The sequence below is a fragment of the Mirounga leonina genome, unplaced genomic scaffold (genome assembly GCF_011800145.1).
Source record: "Mirounga leonina isolate KUSES-001 unplaced genomic scaffold, KU_Mleo_1.0 Mir_178, whole genome shotgun sequence".
Taxonomy (NCBI): domain Eukaryota; kingdom Metazoa; phylum Chordata; class Mammalia; order Carnivora; family Phocidae; genus Mirounga; species Mirounga leonina.
The window spans coordinates 19928078-19949650 of record NW_023270464.1 but is presented as its reverse complement, the minus strand read 5'-3'; the positions used below and the strand labels follow the sequence as shown (position 1 = coordinate 19949650).

Here is a 21573-nt window from a genome sequence, read left to right as displayed (position 1 = left end):
GACTGAGTTTACCGATCAATGAGAACGGCAGAACTCCAGTGCTAGGGGAACACTGCACATAGAATTGATGGCTTTTTTACCATGATTCTTTAGTCTTTCAAAGTTAATTTTTTTTAACTGTCTTTTATTTTTTTAATTTTTCTTTTTCCCTTTTTCAACCAAGATCTTATCAATCCCTTTTTTAAAAAAACATTTTTATTTTTCATTTTTAGAGTCATATTCTATCCCTTCATAGTAGTTACCAGTATTTTTGGCATATATATATAAGTTGTTCTCTCTTTAAAATTTTGAGATAGTTTCTTCTAACAGATCAAAATATACCTAAATGTCTAGTGCATGGTTTTTTTCTACTCCCCTCCCTGATCACATTCTCTCCCTTTTATTTCCTTTTTTTTTTAAATCCTCTTCTTTCTTTTTTCAAACAACTTCTTATCAATTCCTTTTATAAAATTTTTTATAATTTCCATCTTTACAATGGTATTCCATCCCTTCATCATATCAACCTGTATTTTTGTACATATATAAGTTTTTCTTTCTTTAACATTTTGGGAGGCAATTTCTTCTAACGGACCAAAATACACCTAAAATCTAGTGTGTGTCACTGATCTATATACCAGCCTGATCATATTTGATCACATTCTGGTTTTTTTTTTGTTTTGTTCTGTTTTTGTTTATTTTTATCTTTATCTTTTTCTTTTTCCTTTTTTTTTCTTTTTTTTTCTCTCTCTTTCCCTTTCTTTTCCCACTGCTTCAGGTCTTTTCTGATTTGTTTAGAATATATTTTCTGGGAATGTTGTTACCCTGTTAGCATTTTGTTCTCTCATTCATCTATTCTCCTCTGGACAAAATGACAAGACGGAAAAAATCACCTCAACAAAAAGAACAAGAGGTAGTACCAACTGCCAGGGACCTACTCAATATGGAAATTAGTACAATGTCAGATCTAGAGTTCAGAATCATCACTTTAAAGATACTAGCTGGGCTTGAAAAAAATATGGAAGTTATTAGAGAAACCCTTTCTGCAGAAGTAAAAGAACTAAAATCTAACCAAGTTGAAATCAAAAAGGCTATTAATGAGGTGCAATCAAATATGGGGGTACTAACTGCTAGAACAAATGAGACAGAAGAGAGAATCAGTGATATAGAAGACCAAATGATGAAAAATAAAGACGCTGAGAGAGAGAGAGATAAACAACTACTGGATCGCGAGGGCAGAATTCGAGAGATAAGCGATACCGTAAGACAAAACAACATTAGAATAATTGGGATCCCAGAAGAAGAAGAAAGAGAGAGAGGGGCAGAAGGTATACTGGAGCAAATTACAGCAGAGAACTTCCCTAATTTGGGGAAGGAAACAGGCATCAAAATCCAGGAGGCACAGAGAACCCCTCTCAAAATCAATAAAAATAGGTCAACACCCCGACATCTAATAGTAAAACTTACAAGTCTCAGAGACAAAGAGAAAATCCTGAAAGCAGCTTGGGAGAAGAGATATGTAACCTACAAGGGTAGAAACATTAGATTGGCAACAAACCTATCCACAGAGACCTGGCAGGCCAGAAAGGACTGGCAGGATATATTCAGAGCACTAAATGAGAAAAATATGCAGCCAAGAATACTATACCCAGCTAGGCTGTCATTGAAAATTGAAGGAGAGATAAAAAGCTTCCAGGACAAACAAAAACTAAAGGAATCTGCAAACACTAAACCAGCCTTACAAAAAATCTTGAAAGGGGTCCTCTAAGCAAAGAGAGAGCCTAAAAGCAACATAGACCAGAAAGGAACACAGACAATATACAGTAACAGTCACCTTACAGGCAATACAATGGCACTAAATTCCTATCTTTCAATAGTTACCCTGAATGTAAATGGGCTAAATGCACCAATCAAAAGACAAAGGCTATCAGACTGGATTAAAAAACAAGACCTATCGATATGCTGTCTGCAAGAGACTCATTTTAGAACCGGAGACACCCCCAGATTGAAAGTGAGGGGGTGGAAAACCATTTACCATGCTAATGGACACCCAAAGAAAGCTGGGGTGTCAATCCTTATATCAGACAAATTAGATTTTAAACCAAAGACTGTAATAAGAGATGAGGAAGGACACTATATCCTACTTAAAGGGTCTATCCAACAAGAAGATCTAACAATTGTAAATATCTATGCCCCTAACATGGGAGCAGCCAATTATATAAGGCAATTAATAACAAAAGCAAAGAAACACATTGACAACAATACAATAATAGTGGGGGACTTTAACAACCCCCTCACTGAAATGGACAGATCGTCTAAGAAAAGATCAACAAGGAAATAAAGACTTTAAATGACACACTGGACCAAATGGACTTCACAGACATATTCAGAACATTCCATCCCAAAGCAAGGGAATACACATTCTTCTCTAGTGCCCATGGAACATTCTCCAGAATAGATCACATCCTAGATCATAAATCAGGTCTCAACTGGTACCTAAAGATTGGGATCATTCCCTGCCTATTTTCAGACCACAATGCTTTGAAACTAGAACTCAATCACAAGAGGAAAGTCGGGAAGAACTCAAATACATGGAGGCTAAAGAGCATCCTACTGAAGAATGAATGGGTCAACCAGGAAATTAAAGAAGAATTTAAAAAATTCATGGAAACCAATGAAAATGAAAACACAACTATTCAAAATCTTTGGATGCAGCAAAGGCAGTCCTAAGAGGAAAGTATATAGCAATACAAGCCTTTCTCAAGAAACAAGAAAGGTCTCAAGTACACAACCTAACCCTACACCTAAAGGAGCTGCAGAAAGAACAGCAAATAAAGCCTAAACCCAGCAGGAGAAGAGAAATAATCAAGATCAGAGAAGAAATCAATGAAATAGAAACTAAAAGAACAGTAGAACAGATCAACAAAACCAGGAGCTGGTTCTTTGAAAGAATTAACAATATTGATAAACCCCTGGCCAGACTTACCAAAAAAAAAAGAGAAAGGACCCAAATCAACAAAATCATGAATGAAAGAGGAGAGATCACAACCAACACCAAAGAAATACAAACAATTATAAGAACATATTATGAGCAACTCTATGCCAGCAAATTAGATAACCTGGAAGAAATGGAGGCATTCCTAGAGATGTATCAACTACCAAAACTGAACCAGGAAGAAATAGAAAACCTGAACAGACCTATAACCACTATGGAAATTGAAGCAGTCATCAAAAATCTCCCAACAAACAAAAGCCCAGGGCCAGATGGCTTCCCAGGGGAATTCTACCAAACATTTCAAGAAGAATTAATACCTATTCTTCTGAAACTGTTCCAAAAAATAGAAATGGAAGGAAAACTTCCAAACTCATTTTATGAGGCCAGCATTACCTTGATCCCAAAACCAGACAAAGACATCAAAAAGGAGAATTACAGACCAATATCCCTGATGAACATGGATGCAAAAATTCTCACCAAAGTACTAGCCAATAGGATCCAACAGTACATTAAAAGGATTATTCACCACGACCAAGTGGGATTTATCCCTGGGCTGCAAGGTTGGTTCAACATCCGCAAATCAATCAACGTGATACAATACATTAACAAAAGATAGAACAAGAATCATATGATCCTCTCAACAGATGCAGAAAAAGCTTTTGACAAAGTACAGCATCCTTTCTTGATCAAAACTCTTCAGAGTATAGGGATCGAGGGTACATACCTCAATATCATAAAAGCCATCTATGAAAAACCTCTTTGACCTCAGCCACAGCAACTTCTTTCTAGAAACATCACCAAAGGCAAGGGAAGCAAGGGCAAAAATGAACTATTGGGACTTCATCAAGATAAAAAGCTTTTGCAAAGCAAAGGAAACAGTCAACAAAACCAAAAGACAACCAACAGAATGGGAGAAGATATTTGCAAATGACATATCAGATAAAGGGCTAGTATCCAAAATCTCTAAAGAACTCATCAAACTCAACACCCAAAGAACAAAGAATCCAATCAAGAAATGGGCAGAAGACATGAACAGACATTTTTCCAAAGAAGACATCCAAATGGCCAACAGACACATGAAAAAGTGCTCAATATCGCTCGGCATCAGGGAAATCCAAATCAAAACCTCAATGAGATACCACCTCACACCAGTCAGAATGGCTAAAATTAATAAGTCAGGAAATGACAGATATTGGCAGGGATGCGGAGAAAGGGGAACCCTCCTACACTGTTGGTGGGAATGCAAGCTGGTGCAGCCACTCTGGAAAACAGTATGGAGGTTCCTCAAAAAGTTGAAAATAGAGCTACCATATGATCCAGCAATTGCACTACTGGGTATTTACCCCAAAGATACAAAAGTAGGGATCCAAAAGGGTACGTGCAACCCGATGTTTATAGCAGCAATGTCCACAATAGCCAAACTATGGAAAGAGCCAAGTTGTCCATCGACAGATGAATGGGTAAAGAATATGTGGTATATATATACAATGGAATATTATGCAGCCATCAAAAGGAATGAGATCTTGCCATTTACAACGACGTGGAAGGAACTGGAGGGTGTTATGTTGAGCGAAATAAGTCAATCAGAGAAAGACATGTATCCTATGACCTCACTGATATGAGGAATTCTTAATCTCAGGAAACAAACTGAGAGTTGCTGGAGTGGGGGATGGGGTGGGAGGGATGGGGTGGCTGGGTGATAGACACTGGGGAGGGTATGTGCTCTGGTAAGCGCTGTGAATTGTGCAAGACTGTTGAATCTCAGATCTGGACCTCTGAAACAAATAATGCAATATATGTTAAGGAAAAAATAAAGAAGAAGAAGAAGATAGCAGGAGGGGAAGAATGAAAGGGGAGAAATCGGGAGGGGTAGACGAACCATGAGAGACGATGGACTCTGAAAAACAAACTGAGGGTTCTAGAGGGGAGGGGGGTGGGAGGATGGATTAACCTGGTGTTGGGTATTGAGGAGGGCACATTCTGCATGGAGCACTGGGTGTTATGCACAAACAATGAATCATGGAACACTACATCTAAAACTAATGATGTAATATATGGGGATTAACGTAACAATAAAAAAAATAAAAAAAATAAAAACAATTCTCCTTTACATATAAGGCATTGCAACTTGAAAGTAAAGGATTTTCTCTCATCATTGGACAGCTGAAACAGGTGGCAGAATATGGGGCTTAAGTTCCAGACAGTTTGGGGAGAAATTGGAGCTCCAGCCCTTCCTCCTTATATGACTTTCTAGGGCCTCAATTTTTGTCACCTAAAAATGAAGATAATAAATACAATTCTTTTTTTTTTTTACCTCGCAGAGCTGTTATGTGGAACAATGAATCATGAGTAAATACTCTGTAAAGAGTTAATTCCCTTAAAAGATATAAATTCTATCTCATGAGCATACTTATAGAATAGAATGTTCTGTGATTGATGTTGATGAAATACAGTACATGTTTCTGCCATGATAACCACATAGAGCCAACTTTTAGTATCCCTGCTAATTGAGAAAATTATTTAGGTAATACAAATTTTGTTTTATTTCCCTCTGAAATAGATGATATTTTATAGCATATTGACTTTATAATTATGTTTAGCCTGAGTTCTTACATACTTTGCAGGTATGTAAGAGGAGGAGGATGGTGGATTGGAGTTCAACTCAAGGATGCAGGAAGCCCTGCTCTCTCATATACACTTTTGGTGGCATTGAACTGTGCACCCATACCCAGAGTAGAAATAACTTCAACTCTGTGCCCTTTATCCCTACTCCCGACCAATCACCAAGACCTCTCACTTCTAATTGAGACATCTCTTGCACATTTAGACCCTTCCCTCCCATTTCCACAGACTTATCTTCCTTGGAAACCTCATCACCTATCTAGATGACAAACAACTGCTATTATTTCTGCAGTACTCACTATGGGCCAGGCACTGTCCTAAGCCCTTTACAATCTTCAGATTGCCCCATGATGAAGGTACTATTTATTACTCATAGTGTATAAATGGAGAAACCAAGGCACAGAGTGTTTGAGCACCTTTTCAAGGTCACAGAGCTGATAAATGGCAAAGCCAAGATTAGGGAACCCCCCCACACCCAGTGAGTCTGAATCTGGGGTCTAAATGCATAAAAACTCCTCTGTGCCAGGGTCAAGGTCATCTTACTTGCCCTCAGTCTGGACTTCCCCCCACATTGCCACCACAAAATTTTCTTCCAAAACGAATCCAATCTTGTCATTTTTCTGCTTTTAATAACATCCTATTAAATGAGATCTTGCCATTTGCAACGACGTGGATGGAACTGGAGGGTATTATGTTGAGTGAAATAAGTCAAACAGAGAAAGACATGTATCATATGATCTCACTGATATGAGGAATTCTTAATTGCAGGAAACAAACTGAGGGTTGCTGGAGTGGGGGGTGGGGTGGGAGGGATGGGGTGACTGGGTGATAGACACTGGGGAGAGTATGTGCTCTGGTAAGCGCTGTGAATTGTGCAAGACTGTTGAATCTCAGATCTGGACCTCTGAAACAAATAATGCAATATATGTTAAGAAAAAAAAAGAAGAAGAAGAAGGTAGCGGGAGGGGAAGAATGAAGCGGGGGAAATCGGAGGGGTAGACGAACCATGAGAGACGATGCACTCTGAAAAACAAACAGGGTTCTAGAGGGGAGGGGGTGGGAGGATGGGTTAGCCTGGTGGTGGGTATTGAGGAGGGCACATTCTGCATGGAGCACTGGGTGTTATGCACAAACAATGAATTATGGAACATTTCATCTAAAACTAATGATGTAATGTATGGGGATTAACATAAGAATAAAAAAAGAAAGAAAAAAAAATAACATCCTATTAGCCCATCATTGCCTCCAGAAGACACTTCCTAACATGAAAAATAACGGCCTTTACCACTCAGCCCTAATTACCTTTCTCGCCTATCATCTGATCCCATCATCAATCCACCATCCTACTCCCAACCAGCCATAGTGCCCCCTCACAGTATCATCTCCAGGCCTTCCTGCCTCTGCAAATGCTATTTTTTCTACTTGAAAAGACACTTCCCAAGGGCACCTTGGTGGTGTAGTCAGTTAAGTTCTGACTCTTGGTTTCAGCTCAGGTCATGATTTCAGAGTCAGGAGATTGAGCCCCGCGTTGGGCTCCATGCTCAGCGTGGAGTTTGCTTAAGACTCTCTCTGCCGCCCCCCACACACACACACACATGCTCTCTCTCAAATAAACAAACAAAAAAATAAATAAATAAGACACTCTCCCATTTCTCTGCATGTGGCCGTCTGACTTCAAGATACAGATCAAATGACACTGAACTTCAGTTTTATCATTATACAATGGGCATAATAATTATTCTCTTCCTCAGCTCATAAAGAAAATATGAAGGCCAAATGATATAATGTAAAATCTTTGTGAGACCAAAATACTTACATGGTAGAGAATAAGCAAAGCTATTCAACTGAAAGGTTTTATAATCTTCCCCAACCCCTTCAACCAGCCTCGGAAGGAGAGAGAATTCGTGGCCTTCCTTTTCTTGGACTAACAAGGTGAAAATGGGAAGCAGAAAGGAGATATTCAACCGGTCAAAATATCATAGAGTTTTGAGGGTTCATACTGAAAAAAGGAAGGTTACTGTGACTGACTATTTATGTATATACAGACTGATAACAGTAAGAAAGATGAGGACAAATTTAAGATGGTTTGGATGTGTTTTATATATTCACCCCATCATGTCTTCTCAAGAGAGATACAAATAGTTCTTCAAATGGTTTTGGGGTTTCGGACTGAGGTTTCTTTGACAGCTGTGTCAATATAAAACCACCATGCACATGGGATTTATACAGCCCACCCTTGTGGGTGTAAGTCTCCCACAGAATCATATTCTACCATGCAGGCAAATGCTCTCTTCTGACTGCTTCCAATGAGCTGTGTTTATCCACCTGTACTGGTCTAACCTGCTGTGTCATAATGTCCTGTTAATATGACTTATACACACACACACACACACACACACACACGCACACACACATACCTTCCCTACCTCACACATAGGTCGTGAGTGCCTCAATGACAAGGATTGAATGATATTTACCTTCATATTCCCAATATCTTCCATGGTTCCTAGCTCTGGTTGCCTAAAGATATGGAAATCCCAAGACAAGGAAAGGGCACAGCTCAGTTTCTCCCTTCTAACTTCTTTTATTAAAGATGTCCACAGAGAGAAGTCTTTATGTTCTTGTAGCTCATTTGTTAGTTCTAATATTTGTCAGAAGCAGTGCTTTACAGAAAAGGAAAAGAAGAGGATTCCACCAGGAGACAAGAGGTCTAAGGCCTGGGGCAACCTCTGCCATCAGCCAGCAAGGTGCCCTAGACAGGTCAGGACAACCCCTGAGCTTCAGTCCCTCACTAGCAAATGAGGTAAAGGATCTATACTCTAGGAACTACAGAACACTCATGAAATAAATTGAAGAAGACACAAAAAGATGGAAAAACATTCCATGCTCATGGATCAGAAGAATAAACACTGTTAAAATGTCTATGCTACCCAGAGCAATCTATACCTTCAATGCCATCCCGATCAAAATTCCAATGACATTTTTCAAAGTGCTGGAACAAACAATCCTAAAATTTGTATGGAATCAGAAAAGACCCCGAATCGCCAAGGAGATGTTGAAAAAGAAAAACAAAGCTGGGGGCATCATGTTGCCCAATTTCAAGCTCTATTACAAAGCTGTGATCACCAAGACAGCATGGTACTGGAACAAAACAGACATATAGACCAATGGAACAGAATAGAGAGCCCAGATATGGACCCTCAGCTCTATGGTCAAATAATCTTTGAGAAAGCAGGAAAAAATATGCAATGGAAAAAAGACAGTCTCTTCAATAAATGGTGCTGGGAAAATTGGATAGCCACATGCAGAAGAATGAAACTGGACCATTCTCTAACACCATACACAAAGATAAACTCAAAATGGATGAAAGACCTCAATGTGAGATAGGAATCCATCAAAATCCTAGAGGAGAACATAGGCAGTAACCTCTTTGACATTGGCCACAGCAACTTCTTTCAAGATACATCTCCAAAGGCTAGTGAAACAAAAGCAAAAATGAACTTTTGGGACTTCATCAAGATAAAAAGCTTCTGCACAGCAAAGGAAACAGTCAACAAAACAGAGGCAACCCACAGAATGGGAGAAGATATTTGCAAATGACACTAATGATAAAGGGCTGGTATCCAAGATCTATAAAGAACTTCTCAAACTCAACACCCAAAAAACAAATAATCAAGTCAAAAAATGGGCAGAAGACATGAACAGACACTTCTCCAAAGAAGACATACAAATGGCTAACAGACACATGAAAAAATGTTCATCATCATTAGCCATCAGGGAAATTCAAATTAAAACCACACTGAGATACCACCTTCACCAATGAGAATGGCAAAAATGGACAGGGCAAGAAACAACAAATGTTGGAGAGGTCGTGGAGAAAGGGGAACCCTCTTACACTGTTGGTGGGAATGCAAGTTGGTATAGCCTCTTTGGAAAACAGTGTGGATGTTCCTCAAAAAATTAAAAATAGAGCTACCCTATGACCCAGCAATTGCACTACTGGGTATTTACCCCAAAGACACAGATGTAGTGAAAAGAAGGGCCATATGCACCCCAATGTTCATAGCAGCAATGTCCACAATAGCCAAACCGTGGAAAGAGCCGAGATGCCCTTCAACAGATGAATGGATAAAGATGATGTGGTCCATATATACAATGGAATATTACTCAGCCATCAGAAAGGATGAATATCCAACTTTTACATCAACATGGATGGGACTGGAGGAGATTATGCTAAGTGAAATAAGTCAAGCAGAGAAAGTTAATTATCATATGGTTTCACTTATTTGTGGAATATAAGGAATAGAATGGAGGACATTAGGAGAAGGAAGGGAAAAATGAAGGGGGGTGGGAAATCGGAGGGAGAAATGAACCATGAGAGACTATGGACTCTGAAAAACAAACTGAGGGTTCTAGAGGGGAGGGGGGTGGGAGGATGGGTTAGCCCGGTGATGGGTATTAAGGAGGGCACGTACTCCATGGAGCACTGGGTGTTATATGAAAACATGGATCGTGGAACACCACATCAAAAACTAATGATGTACTGTATGGTGACTAACATAACATAATAAAATAAAATTTAAAAAAAAGGAAGGAAAGAAATCTGTACTCGATGGTCTTTTTTTTTATTATTTTTTTTTAAAGATTTCATTTATTTATTTGTCACAGAGAGACACAGCGATAGAGGGAACACAAGCAGGGGGAGTGGGAGAGGGAGAAGCAGGCTTCCTGCTGAGCAGGGAGCCCGATGCGGGGCTCAATCCCAGGACCCTGGGACCATGACCTGAGCTGAAGGCAGATGCTTAACGACTGAGCCACCCAGGCGCCCTGGACTCGATGGTCTTTGCAGATTTTTAAGCTCTAAAATTCACTGATCCCAGGCGCCTGGGTGGCTCAGTTGGTTAAGCGACTGCCTTCGGCTCAGGTCATGATCCTGGAGTCCCAGGATCGAGTTCCGCATCGGGCTCCCTGCTCGGCAGGGAGTCTGCTTCTCCCTCTGACCCTCCCCCCTCTCATGTGCTCTCTCTCATTCTCTCTCTCTCAAATAAATAAATAAAATCTTTTAAAAAATAAATAAATAAATAAATAAAATAAAATTCACTGATCCCTTAGTAATCCTTGGCTCCGCGTGTCTGGGGGGGAGTAGGAGGGTAAAAAAAAAAAAAAAAAAAAAATTCTGTAGGGAGAGGTTTTCACTTCACTCAAGTTTCTGTTTTCCTTAGACAACTTCTGTCACTTCTTGCTCTTCTCAGCAGAAAGCTCTGTTCTTCATACCTGATCAGGTGTCTCGGAAAGAGACAAAGGCCAGAGAGGATGCAAAATGATTTGCAAAGAAGCCAAAAGGGGAATTCTGTAACTGTGTATTTTTCCACTCCGTTCTAATTTAAAACCACTTACAAATGACAACTCCCAACCCGAGGCAGGTGCCGTGTGGTAGCTCATTATACCCTCAGGACCCCGTGTAAATCTTCTTTCTGAGAACAGCTATTGTCTTCCAAGGAAAAGCTTTTAGCATAATGGCAGGCTGAATAGAACATTGCTTTTGTGAGAATATTTTTAAGAAAGGAAAAAGAGAAAGGTATTCTTTAAGGACTACAAATGCAGCTTCTTGCCTCCCCCACCTCAGGCCCCCTGGAAAGAACAGTGCGTGAGCCACAGGAGACCGTGGTGGTGGAGTAAGATCATCTCGCCTCCAGAGACATACAAAGGTTACGCTCTGCTCTTTTCAGTTATGATAACTGCAGGTTGGAAGTGTCTCTGATTGCAAAAATAGCAGGTCCACCCCCTTCTATCCACCTTTGTTACAGTTTCCTGCCTTCTTGGGAGTCAGTGAGTCACTTGGTGACGAGTCACTTCAAGAATGAGAGTTTCTAATAAGAGAATGGCATTTTCCCTCAGAAAATTCCCACAAATCAGTCCCTCCACTCCGGTAACTCTTAAGAACAGTCAAGACAATATTGTTCTTTGTGTTCTTTTGTTTTGTTTTAGAGAGAGAGAGAACAAGGGGGGTAGGGGCAGGGGAGACAGATTTGAGAAAGAGAGAGAACAAGAGGGGTAGGGGCAGAGGGAAAGGGAGAGAGAGAGTCTCAAGCAGACTCCATGCTCAGTAACAGAGCCCAATGAGGGGTTCTAGCTCACCACCCTGAGATCATGACCTGAGAGGTCATGGATCTGACCCTGAGCCACCCAGGCACCCCAAGTCAATATTGTTATAGCATCTGAATGCATCATTGTCCAAAGGGAGGAAATTTGGCAATAAATCTCCTGAAAAAAAATGAAGCATCCATCACAGAGACATAGCCCCAAACTAAAATGGGACCCAACTTCCTCTGGGTTGAAATGGTAATTCAGAATATGAGGTTACTGGGGAAGTGTGGAGAAAATGGAACCCCCAATATGATGGTGGTCTTTAATCAGCAGTATGTCCTGTTTGTGCACCTTTCTGGGAAATCTCCCAGTAAGGGCAGTTCCTGAAGGAGGGCTCCACCCTGAAACTGTGGGCTAGAGGCCTGGGGTCTCCTCCCTGAGCCCCCACTTTACACCCTGGTGGCCTCCGGCTGGTTTTTCACCTATAGTGAGCCTTAACTTTGCCATATGCAAAATAGAGATAAGGACAAGTGGAGAAACTTCTGTGACAGCAGAGGCAGCTCTTCTGTAAGAAGCAGAAAGCAGGCCTGGCTGGGGGAATGGCTGAGCCTCAGAGACACGTACCATTCTCCTCTCTGGGTTTCTCACCCACCTCCACTAGGATTTGAGTAACAATGACCTTCAGTGCAAATCCAAAAAGCAGACCACACACACAGATACACACACACCATCCATGAAAAGTACATAAACTTAAGAAAATGTGACTTCTCAACTCTCTACTTGGAAGTTGCATATTCAAAGCAGCTGCTAATCAAAGTACCTATTGACATATAATGTATGAAGGATCTAACCATGCTGCGGGTAATTATGCCGGAACACCACTAGCCAAGGGAGCCTAGTCTCAGAAAGCACTAGAAGCAACTTCCGGGATCAATCTCACCTGCCAAACCTGTCCCCAGACCTGCTCAGGTGATGCCTTCTGCTCCAACCTGGTGGAGCCTCCACCCCATTCTTTTGGATGCTGTTTACTCCGCATTCACACTCTGTTCTACAAATCCCAAAGGTCCAGGGCTCCTCCGACATCTGGAATCCTCCCAGGTAGCAAGGACCTAGACCTGCTAATTCCCCCATGCCTCATCCACTAAAGAGCCTGAAGCCAGAATGAGCTGTTTGTCCTTTTGTAACGGTTCCTTTTATCATGAATTTCTCTTCAAGCCTGTCTCCTCTGTAATGATTTCAGGGACAATTTCTCAGACAACTTTCCTGTTTGCTGTCCCACTGAAAAGGGCAGAGAGTGACTTTGCTCGTGGAGCTCCGCCAACATTCTGGCTCTGAGGTGTGAAGTGAGTTTCCTCGCTTGGGAGCACCGAGAGGAGGCACTAGTCCTCGATTCTCCAGACAGCCATAAAAGATGCACCAGGGAAATTGGGCTACCACTGACCTGAAAATACATTTATCAAGAAAATAAGGCTAAATGTTTCCAGGAAAATATCTTTTAAAAAAAATGCTTTGGAAAAATAAATCAAGTCAAATTAATCCTTCTAGGAGACTCTCTGGAGCCCAGACCCTGGGAAGGAGTAAAAGTAATCAGCAAATTGTCCCAATCATCTCTAGGTCTGGGACTTTCAGCCCGACCACCAGGGGATCCAGCCTCGAGCAAGGAGCCTTCTCCCTGGGCCCCAGAGCCATGCTCTTATTTCTTGGGTTTCTGAAATCAGACTGAAGTGATAACCCTACATAATGGAAAGAAAGTCTTTCAGTGCACAAACACCTCCTGATGAGGGGTGAGTGGAAGCCACTGCACCAGAAAGTAGCCAAATCACAGCTAAATACCCCTGCAACCTGAAACTCACCTAGTCCCTGGGAGGGGGGAAGCCGGTGAGACTACTGGAGCTCCCCTGGAGGGAGGCCTACAGGCATGAGAGTCCTGAGCTGCTGGCTCATTTGCTATTTTTTCTGTTCTAAAACAAGGCATCCCATTTTGTGGCTCAAAGGAAGTAAAGTGGTTTTATTACTGATTTACAGGCATGGTTAATTGCAATTTGGATGGTAGGTGCTGTTGATACTGTGCTGGATTTTTTTCTCTCTCAGAAACACAGCAATGGCATATATTTATATAGCCCATAGTTCGAGACTCTGTTCCCAGCACGATGGCCCAGCCACGCCATCTCAGCTCTGTACTGGCACCCAATCTATACTGGGTCTGAATGTCCTTTCCTCCTATCTTCCTGCCACAATATCTGAAACGTCCACCATGCAAAGGCTTCCACTGGGTTAAGAAAGGAAAATAAAATTCATTGTGAGCAGGAAGAGGGTAATACATTCATTTGTGGTCAACTTAGTGTGAGCTGCTTTAACAGCTAAGCTAGCTTCTAATAATGTAAGGACATGAATCAGGGAGGAGGGAAAGTTCTATTTCAGAGTGGAGCCAGAACACCTCTTCAAACAACTGTGTTAGGACATCCCTTGTTATGTATGGACTCTGGAAATCAGAATAACAAAATCGGAAACCAACTGGGCACCACCACGAAGCAGGGTAGTTAATCTCCCTGAGCCTCTACTTACCTCATCTGTAAAATGGATGACTTCAACCACCATTACAAAAGATACCAACCAGCTGCACAGTGCATACAAATAAGACTTCAGTGTACTAGCAAGGTAGGTTGCAACTCGCCTTCCATGACTTGGCAGTAGAGGATAAGGATGGTAGCACATCAGGGCTTTTGTCACATTTTAGCTGTGTGACCTCAGCTGAGTCTCAGGACTGGCTACACAATTTGCAGGGCCCATTGCAACATGAAAATGCAGGGCCTCTTGTGGAAAACCTTAAGAATTGAAGCAAAGTGCACAGCCCTTCTTCTAAGCATGGGACCTGGGCCACTGTGCATTTGGCACACTTATGAAGAATGGCTCTCATTCATCCTCTCTTGTGGGGCAGAGCCCTGGTTTCCGCTGGGTCCAGCTCGATAACTGTCACTTGCAAGTCTATTGTGCCCCAAGGAGAATGAACAGCATTCATGGCACCATCATCTGGGCCCTCCCAACTCCTATCCAGGATACACCCATTTTTTTTTAAGGTTTTATTTATTTATTTGAGAGAGAACACAAGCAGGGGGAGGGGCAAAGGGCAGACTCCCTGCTGAGCAGGGAGCCTGGCATGGGGCTTGATCCCAGAACGCTGGGATCTTTACCTTAGCTGAAGGCAGATGTTTCCTTGACGAAGCCACCCGGGCACCCCATGATATCTGAGATGAACAACAGCTGACATATCAGCACCTTTTTTTAAAATCTTTTTTTTTTTTAAGATTTTATTTATTTATTTGAGAGAAAGAGAATGAGAGACAGAGAGCATGAGAGGGAGGAGGGTCAGAGGGAGAAGCAGACTCCCCGCCGAGCAGGGAGCCCGATGCAGGACTCGATCCCGGGACTCCAGGATCATGACCTGAGCCGAAGGCAGTTGCCTAACCAACTGAGCCACCCAGGCGCCCTCAGCACCTTTTTTTTTAAAGATTTATCTACCCATTTGAGAGGAAGAGAGGCAGGGGGCAGGGCAGAGGGAGAGGGAGACAGAGAATCCCCACTCGCACTCCCCGCTGAGCATGGAGCCCAACGCAGGGCTCGATCCCAGGACCCTGAGATCACGACCTGAGCCGAAACCAAGAGCCAGCTGCTGAACCAGCTGAGCCACCCTGGCACCCCTCAGCATACATTTAAGAAAGAAAACTGTAAGGATACAGAGGAGGACGCACTTAGGATTACTAATCTTAGGCAGCAGACAGAAACCAGCCTCCTTTGATTCCGAGAAGGGTGTGCTAAGGTTTCTTTTCTTTCTTTTACTAACTGAACTATTTCAGAGTGCCAAATTATTTAGGGATCTTTACCATGTTTCAAGTCCTCTCCTTCAAGCAGGAAATGATCTTTCTAGTTATGACACAAGCAAAAGCACCAGTGTTAGCATACACAAAAATGCGAAAGCAGAGGCAGCTCCATCCCACGATCATTCGTTGGGCTCTTTCCTAGCTCCTATTTGGAAACTGAAACTCCAGAACACAGGCTTACATAGATCCACGTTCTTACATAAATAACCATCCAGTGAGGGTTGCTCTGGAAGGATCGCTGTCTCTAACTTCCAAAAACTGCTCATGTGCGAGCAGAGGACTCCGTGACTGTTACAGAAATTGCTCTTAAATTCATAAAACACGCAAGAGAATTTTCGGAAAATCCCTTATTATTCATTAAAGCAGTTTAGGCCTCATTAATTCAGATAGGATAATCAGTTGTTGATTAGCCAGGTTGTTAAGCATCCATTGTCAGATGCTGATGGGGTATGAGAAATTACATTTCGTATCCGCCAAAGAGTCACCTGAACGCGGTTAGCACTTCATCAGGTAAGGCTGCATCTTCTGGGGATAAATTAGCCGGATTTTTCACTCCCCAGTCTTCTTTCATCTCACAGATTTTTCTGTATTGCAAAGCAGCCCTCATTCTGATAGGTTTTTCTTGCCTAAGGTCTAAAATATGTCAGAAGCCAACTTTAAAAGCTAATTGGTGGGCGCCTGGGTGGCTCAGGTGGTTAAGCGACTGCCTTCGGCTCTGGTCATGATCCTGGAGTCCCTGGATCGAGTCCCGCATCGGGCTCCCTGCTCAGCAGGGAGTCTGCTTCTCCCTCCGACCCTCCCCCCTCTCATGTGCTCTCTCTCTCTCAAATAAATAAATAAAATCTTTAAAAAAAAATTAAAAAACATAAATAAAAGCTAATTGGTTACAGGTAAGTCACACTGGTGCTTGGGGCTCTAACACTTCAGGGGCACGTGTGTGTGTGTGTGTGTGTGCATGCTCATGTGTGCACATCTGCCTGTGTGTTGGTTTGGTTGGACAGTTCTTGGCTAGAGCCTCCTCCTCATTGTCAGCCCTTCAGATCCAAATGGTATTCAAGCCATCAAAGGGATTCTTCAGCCAGGGTCCAAAACTCAACTTCCTTCCTTTCCAGCCCTTGTCTGCCCTTGGGAGCGGTATAATGGCAGTGAGCATGGTCAGAAGAGGGCCTGGCTAGACAGTGTGACTCCAGTTCCTCTCCCTGACAGTTTGCAATTTATTTTTGTTCCCTTTAACAACAGGACAGCGTTAATATTTACCCTTCGTGTTGTACCAAGAGTGGGGAGTGCATTTCTATAAAGACAGACCAGTCCCCAGGCCTTTATGAAGCTTCTGATCTCAATGGGACAGGGAGCGTCCAAGGCTGTGAGGACACCCCATAACCACCACATCTTCAAAGAGGGTTGTCATTTTTTACTCACGGAACTGCTCCAGGTGGTCAGCGCTATTAGACTCAGGCGTGGCCGTGATAGTCACCAATGGACACGAATTCCCTCCCAGCGTCTGGCAGAGAACATCCTGGCGGAAGTAGACTTGCTTGGGGTTCACGCTTTTTTCCAGGATGTCAAGGTGAGTCTGGAGCAGAGATGAAACAGAAGCGATTATGATTCATGACATATTTTTGACCATAACAATAGAAAATGGCAACAGAGCTTATATTCACTATCTCCCTATAGATTAGACGTCCTTTTCTTCACCTAGTGTGCCTGATATTGAGCAGTAAGTGATTAACAAGGGGGCTGTTCCTACTGGCTAGAAGTTCAGGGAAGCTGAACAGGAAACCTAGTTTTTGCACATGTCTGCACAACAGAATATCTGTTTTCAAGTCACACTGAAAGCAAGAGGGCAGGGCATACAGCATGCTTCCCGACACTGAGGCATAGAGAGAATGTGTCCATGAAGACAGAGTATACCCAGAACACTTGGGAACATGAGACAGAGAGCTTCAGCAGCATGAAGCACTTTAGAACCAAGAGTTATACAGAGTGTTGTGAGCACATCCAAGGACAATACAAAGCACTGACCCAGGTGGGATGCTAGATGAAGAGAACAATGAACTGGTAGTGATTAATTTTTTAATTTTCCCTCTCCTACCTTCCCATTCAAACACTCATTTAAAACACAGAAAGATACAGGAACGGGCTAGCCACTGAAACTAAGACTCAACAGTCTTTAAGACCTCTGACTATATTTTCACTAGCTCCAACAGTGGGGTTGATCAGAAAGAGGTTAAGAGATTTCCTCCCACCCACACTGCCACCCTGATGACAGTGACATAGTAACCACAGTAACCAGAGGGAGAAGCTGCCCCCTCCAGCACAAGAACATCAGTGTACAAAACTTATCCTTCCAGGGGCGCCTGGGTGGCTCAGTCATTAAGCCATCTGCCTTTGGCTCAGGTCATGATCCCAGGGTCCTGGGATCGAGCCCCGCATTGGGCTCCCTGCTCCGCGGGGAGTCTGCTTCTCCCTCTCCCACTCCCCACTGCTTGTGCTCCTGCTCTCGCTATCTCTTTCTCTGTCAAATTAAAAAAACAAAAACAAGACAAAACAAAAAAAAAAACATCCCTCCAGCTGAAGAGCTAAAGTTTTCACCATAATCCAGAAGGTATGAGGGCCAAGGAGAAACCACCCACCTTGTTTTTTGACAAATCACAAGCCTGTTAGGTAAATGAAACAAACATGAATCCTATGAAAATACATACAAAATAGTCATAAAATATACTGTGAAAAAGGGAGCAGTTCCCTCAAAAAATAAAGGATGTGCTTATGTGTGAAAAGGACTTACTCTGGAAGTGGTAGGCAGACTAACAGCTCCCCCAAAGATCCATACCCTAATCTTCTGAACCTGTAAATAGGTTACCTTCCATGGCAAAAGGGACTTTGCAGATATATTTAGGATAAAGGTCTACTTGAAATGGGGAGGTTCTACCACATGATTCAGCTGGAGCCAATCCAATCACAAGTGCTTAAGAGCAGGAAACTAGTCCCATCTGCGGAGAACCAAAAATGGCAGCATGAGAAGGACTCAGTCTGCCATTAAGAGCCTTGAAGATGGGAGAAGCAGGTCGAAGGCCAAGGAACATGGTGTCCTCTAAAAGCTGGAAAAGGCAAGAAAACGAATTCTCTCCAATAGCCTCCAGAAGGAATGGGGCCCCAACACCTTGACTTTGCCCTAGTGAGCCCCATGTCGAACTTCTAAAGAGCTATAAAACAAAAGAAAAGCTTATGTTTGAGCCACTAAGTTTGTGATAATTTGTTACAGCAGCAACAGAAAATTAATTCACAAATAAACAAGAAAAACAATTTTCTAAACTAAGTAAAAATCCTAGCATTTGGGTAAGTGCAGACTAAAACCTACTTGTACTCTATTGAAATATCCGAGTTGCAAGGAGAAAGAAAAAGTCCCAGGGAAAGAGATTACCAGATGCCTCTGTGTAACCTTTCTACTAGCCTCAGGAATATCTGAAAATCTGACCCTGAATCATATACTCTTTGCAACTGAGACCCCAAATCATCTACCCCCACATAGCCTACTGACTTTATTATTCCCTGTCTGCCTCAACACAACTTTACTAGTCCAGGAAACTCTTGCCCAGGAAAATATAAATCACAAATAAATTTATTGTTCATTCCAGGAACATCTCATCAATTCTTCAACAGAAAGCCACAACTGACGCATTGATCCAAGACCCTTACAGCCCCTCTCCTCAAGATCCTTGCCTTACAGTGTCCCCCAATCTTAAACCACTGTATCATGATCTTTAACCAATGCTAATCAAGCCCCACATTAAAGAAACCTTCTCTTAAACAAGCCTTTAAAGACTTAATAAATATCCCACCTTCTCCCTTCCCCTTTTGAGGTACTGTCAAGACTCTGTCACATTCTTCCTTGCAAGTATATTAGTTTCCTCTCATTGCTATTAACAAATTACCACAAATTTAATGGATGGACACAACACAAATTAATTGTCTTACGGTTCTGGAGGTCCAAAGTCCAAAATGGGCCTTACTGGGCAAAAGTCGAGGTGTTGGGAGAACTACACTCCCTCCAGAGGTTCTAGAGGATAATTCATTCCCTTGCCTTTACCAGCATCTAGAGGTCATGTACATTCCTTGCTTCTTGGTGTCTTCCTCCATCTCCAACACCAGCAATCCCATCATCCCCACCTCTCCTCTGACTCTGACTCATCTGTTTCATTCTTTCATGTTTAAGGACCCTTGTGATGACACTGGACCCAACCTGATAATTCAGGAGAAGCTCCCTATCTCAAGACCCTTAATTCGATCACATCTGCAAAAGCTCTTGTACTAGACATCTTCGCAAGTTCCAGGGATTAAGATGTGAACATCTTTGGGGGACCACTATTCAGCCCAACACACCAAGGTAAGCAATAAACTCATGTCTGTCTTAGAAACAGGTTGCTTGGGTGATATTTCTAGGACCATCATTTGACGCAATACTAAGTAATGGAATTAGAAGGTGCATGTCTATCTCAGATTCAAGAGGAGAATTCAACTGAGGCCTATGTACCCTACCAAGCCTTTGTACTTCATTCTTGGGATTGTTCATTGAATAATGAGTACCAGATATTGTTGACATGCACTGGCTGGAGATTGGGAGGTAGTCTCACACCCTTGAGAACTAAGTACTAAGTATATGTACACAAACACATATAACCAAAAGGCCTATGTAACTACCTAGGTATGAAAGTTGAAGAAACCCTGGGGCCAAGGGTCAGCTTCATCTCTCATGACCACACACTTCCCTAGTAAGAGTGACTAGGGCCAAAGAAGCCATACCTGGGAGTCTTCACTAAGCCCTTTCCATGCATACTGTGTGGTTGCTTGCCCTGTGTCCTTTCTCAAGGATGAGTAAGTTTGGCTCTAGGAAAGCTTTGTCTTGTGTATTTGCCAATCTAACTAAAATCAACACCACTACTCCATATGGGGCAGAATCGGGGGTGCACCCTACCATTAAGATTCTTTTAAAAAGTAGGTATGTGTGTTTGTTTTTGTAGATAAACCTACACATGGACATATATGTACACACAAAAAAATCATACTTGGATCATACTTTCTTCTGCAACACTAGATGCCAGGAGTACTGCTTAGTGTTTGAAAGTAGACAGGATTGTTATAATACACTATATGGTTATTAAATTGAATTTAAATTAAAAAAAAATTTTAAGAGAGATGTGCAGGGGCACCTGGGTGGTGCAGTCTGTTAAGCAACCAACTCTTGGTTTCTGCTCTGGTTGTGATCTCACAGTCATGGGATGGATTATGTTTGCATTGGGCTCCACGCTCAGTGCACAGTCTGCTTTAAGTTTCTCTCTCCTTTTCCCTCCGCCCCTCCCCACCGTGCTCTCTCTCTCTCTCAAATAAATAAATCTTTAAAAAAAGAGATGTGCAAGGGAAGAATAAATTAAAACAAAATACGAACTTTCTTAACTCACATAGACATAGTGATATCATATCATCCTTGAAAACGTAAGGTAAAATAGCAAGAGGGTAGGCTCTTATGTCAAACTGCCTTGATTCAAATTTGAGCTGTAGATTCTGGAAAAGGTATGTAAATTTTGTACTTAGCCTTTTGTGACTCAGTTTTCTTATCTTTCAAAGGGATATAAAAATACCCACCTCATTCAGTGGTTGCTATAATTTAGCCATATACTGTGTGTGAAAAGTGCCTATCATATAGGAAATACTCAATTTTAGCATATTGATAGAGAAATATAGGCTCAAATATGTTTTTAAGAACAAAAAGGGAAACACTAGTAGAATTATAAACACTAAGGGGGAAAAAGTCAAAGAAAATAAGGTCATCCATGTTGCATAAGAAAGAAAGAGAGAGGGAGAGAGGGAGGGAGGGAAGGAAAGAAGGAAAGAAAGAAGGAAGGCAGGCAGAAAGAGAGAGAGAGAAAGAAGAAAGAAACAGGTTGCTTGGGAAAGGAAGGAAGGAAGGAAGGAAGGAAGGAAGGAAGGAAGGAAGGAAGGAAGGAAGGAAGGAAGGAA

The 21573-nt window shown here is 42.1% G+C and overlaps 1 protein-coding gene across 1 annotated transcript in view; it reads right to left on the bottom strand.

Annotated features, from left to right (window-relative positions):
* AGBL1 (ATP/GTP binding protein like 1) overlaps positions 1-21573 on the bottom strand; it is an 813331-nt gene that overhangs the window by 578056 nt on the left and 213702 nt on the right. Inside the window, exon 17 of the mRNA XM_035024092.1 lies at positions 16978-17131. Within this exon, the coding sequence (XP_034879983.1) occupies positions 16978-17131 (154 nt within the window). The remainder of the gene's footprint in view (positions 1-16977; positions 17132-21573) is intronic.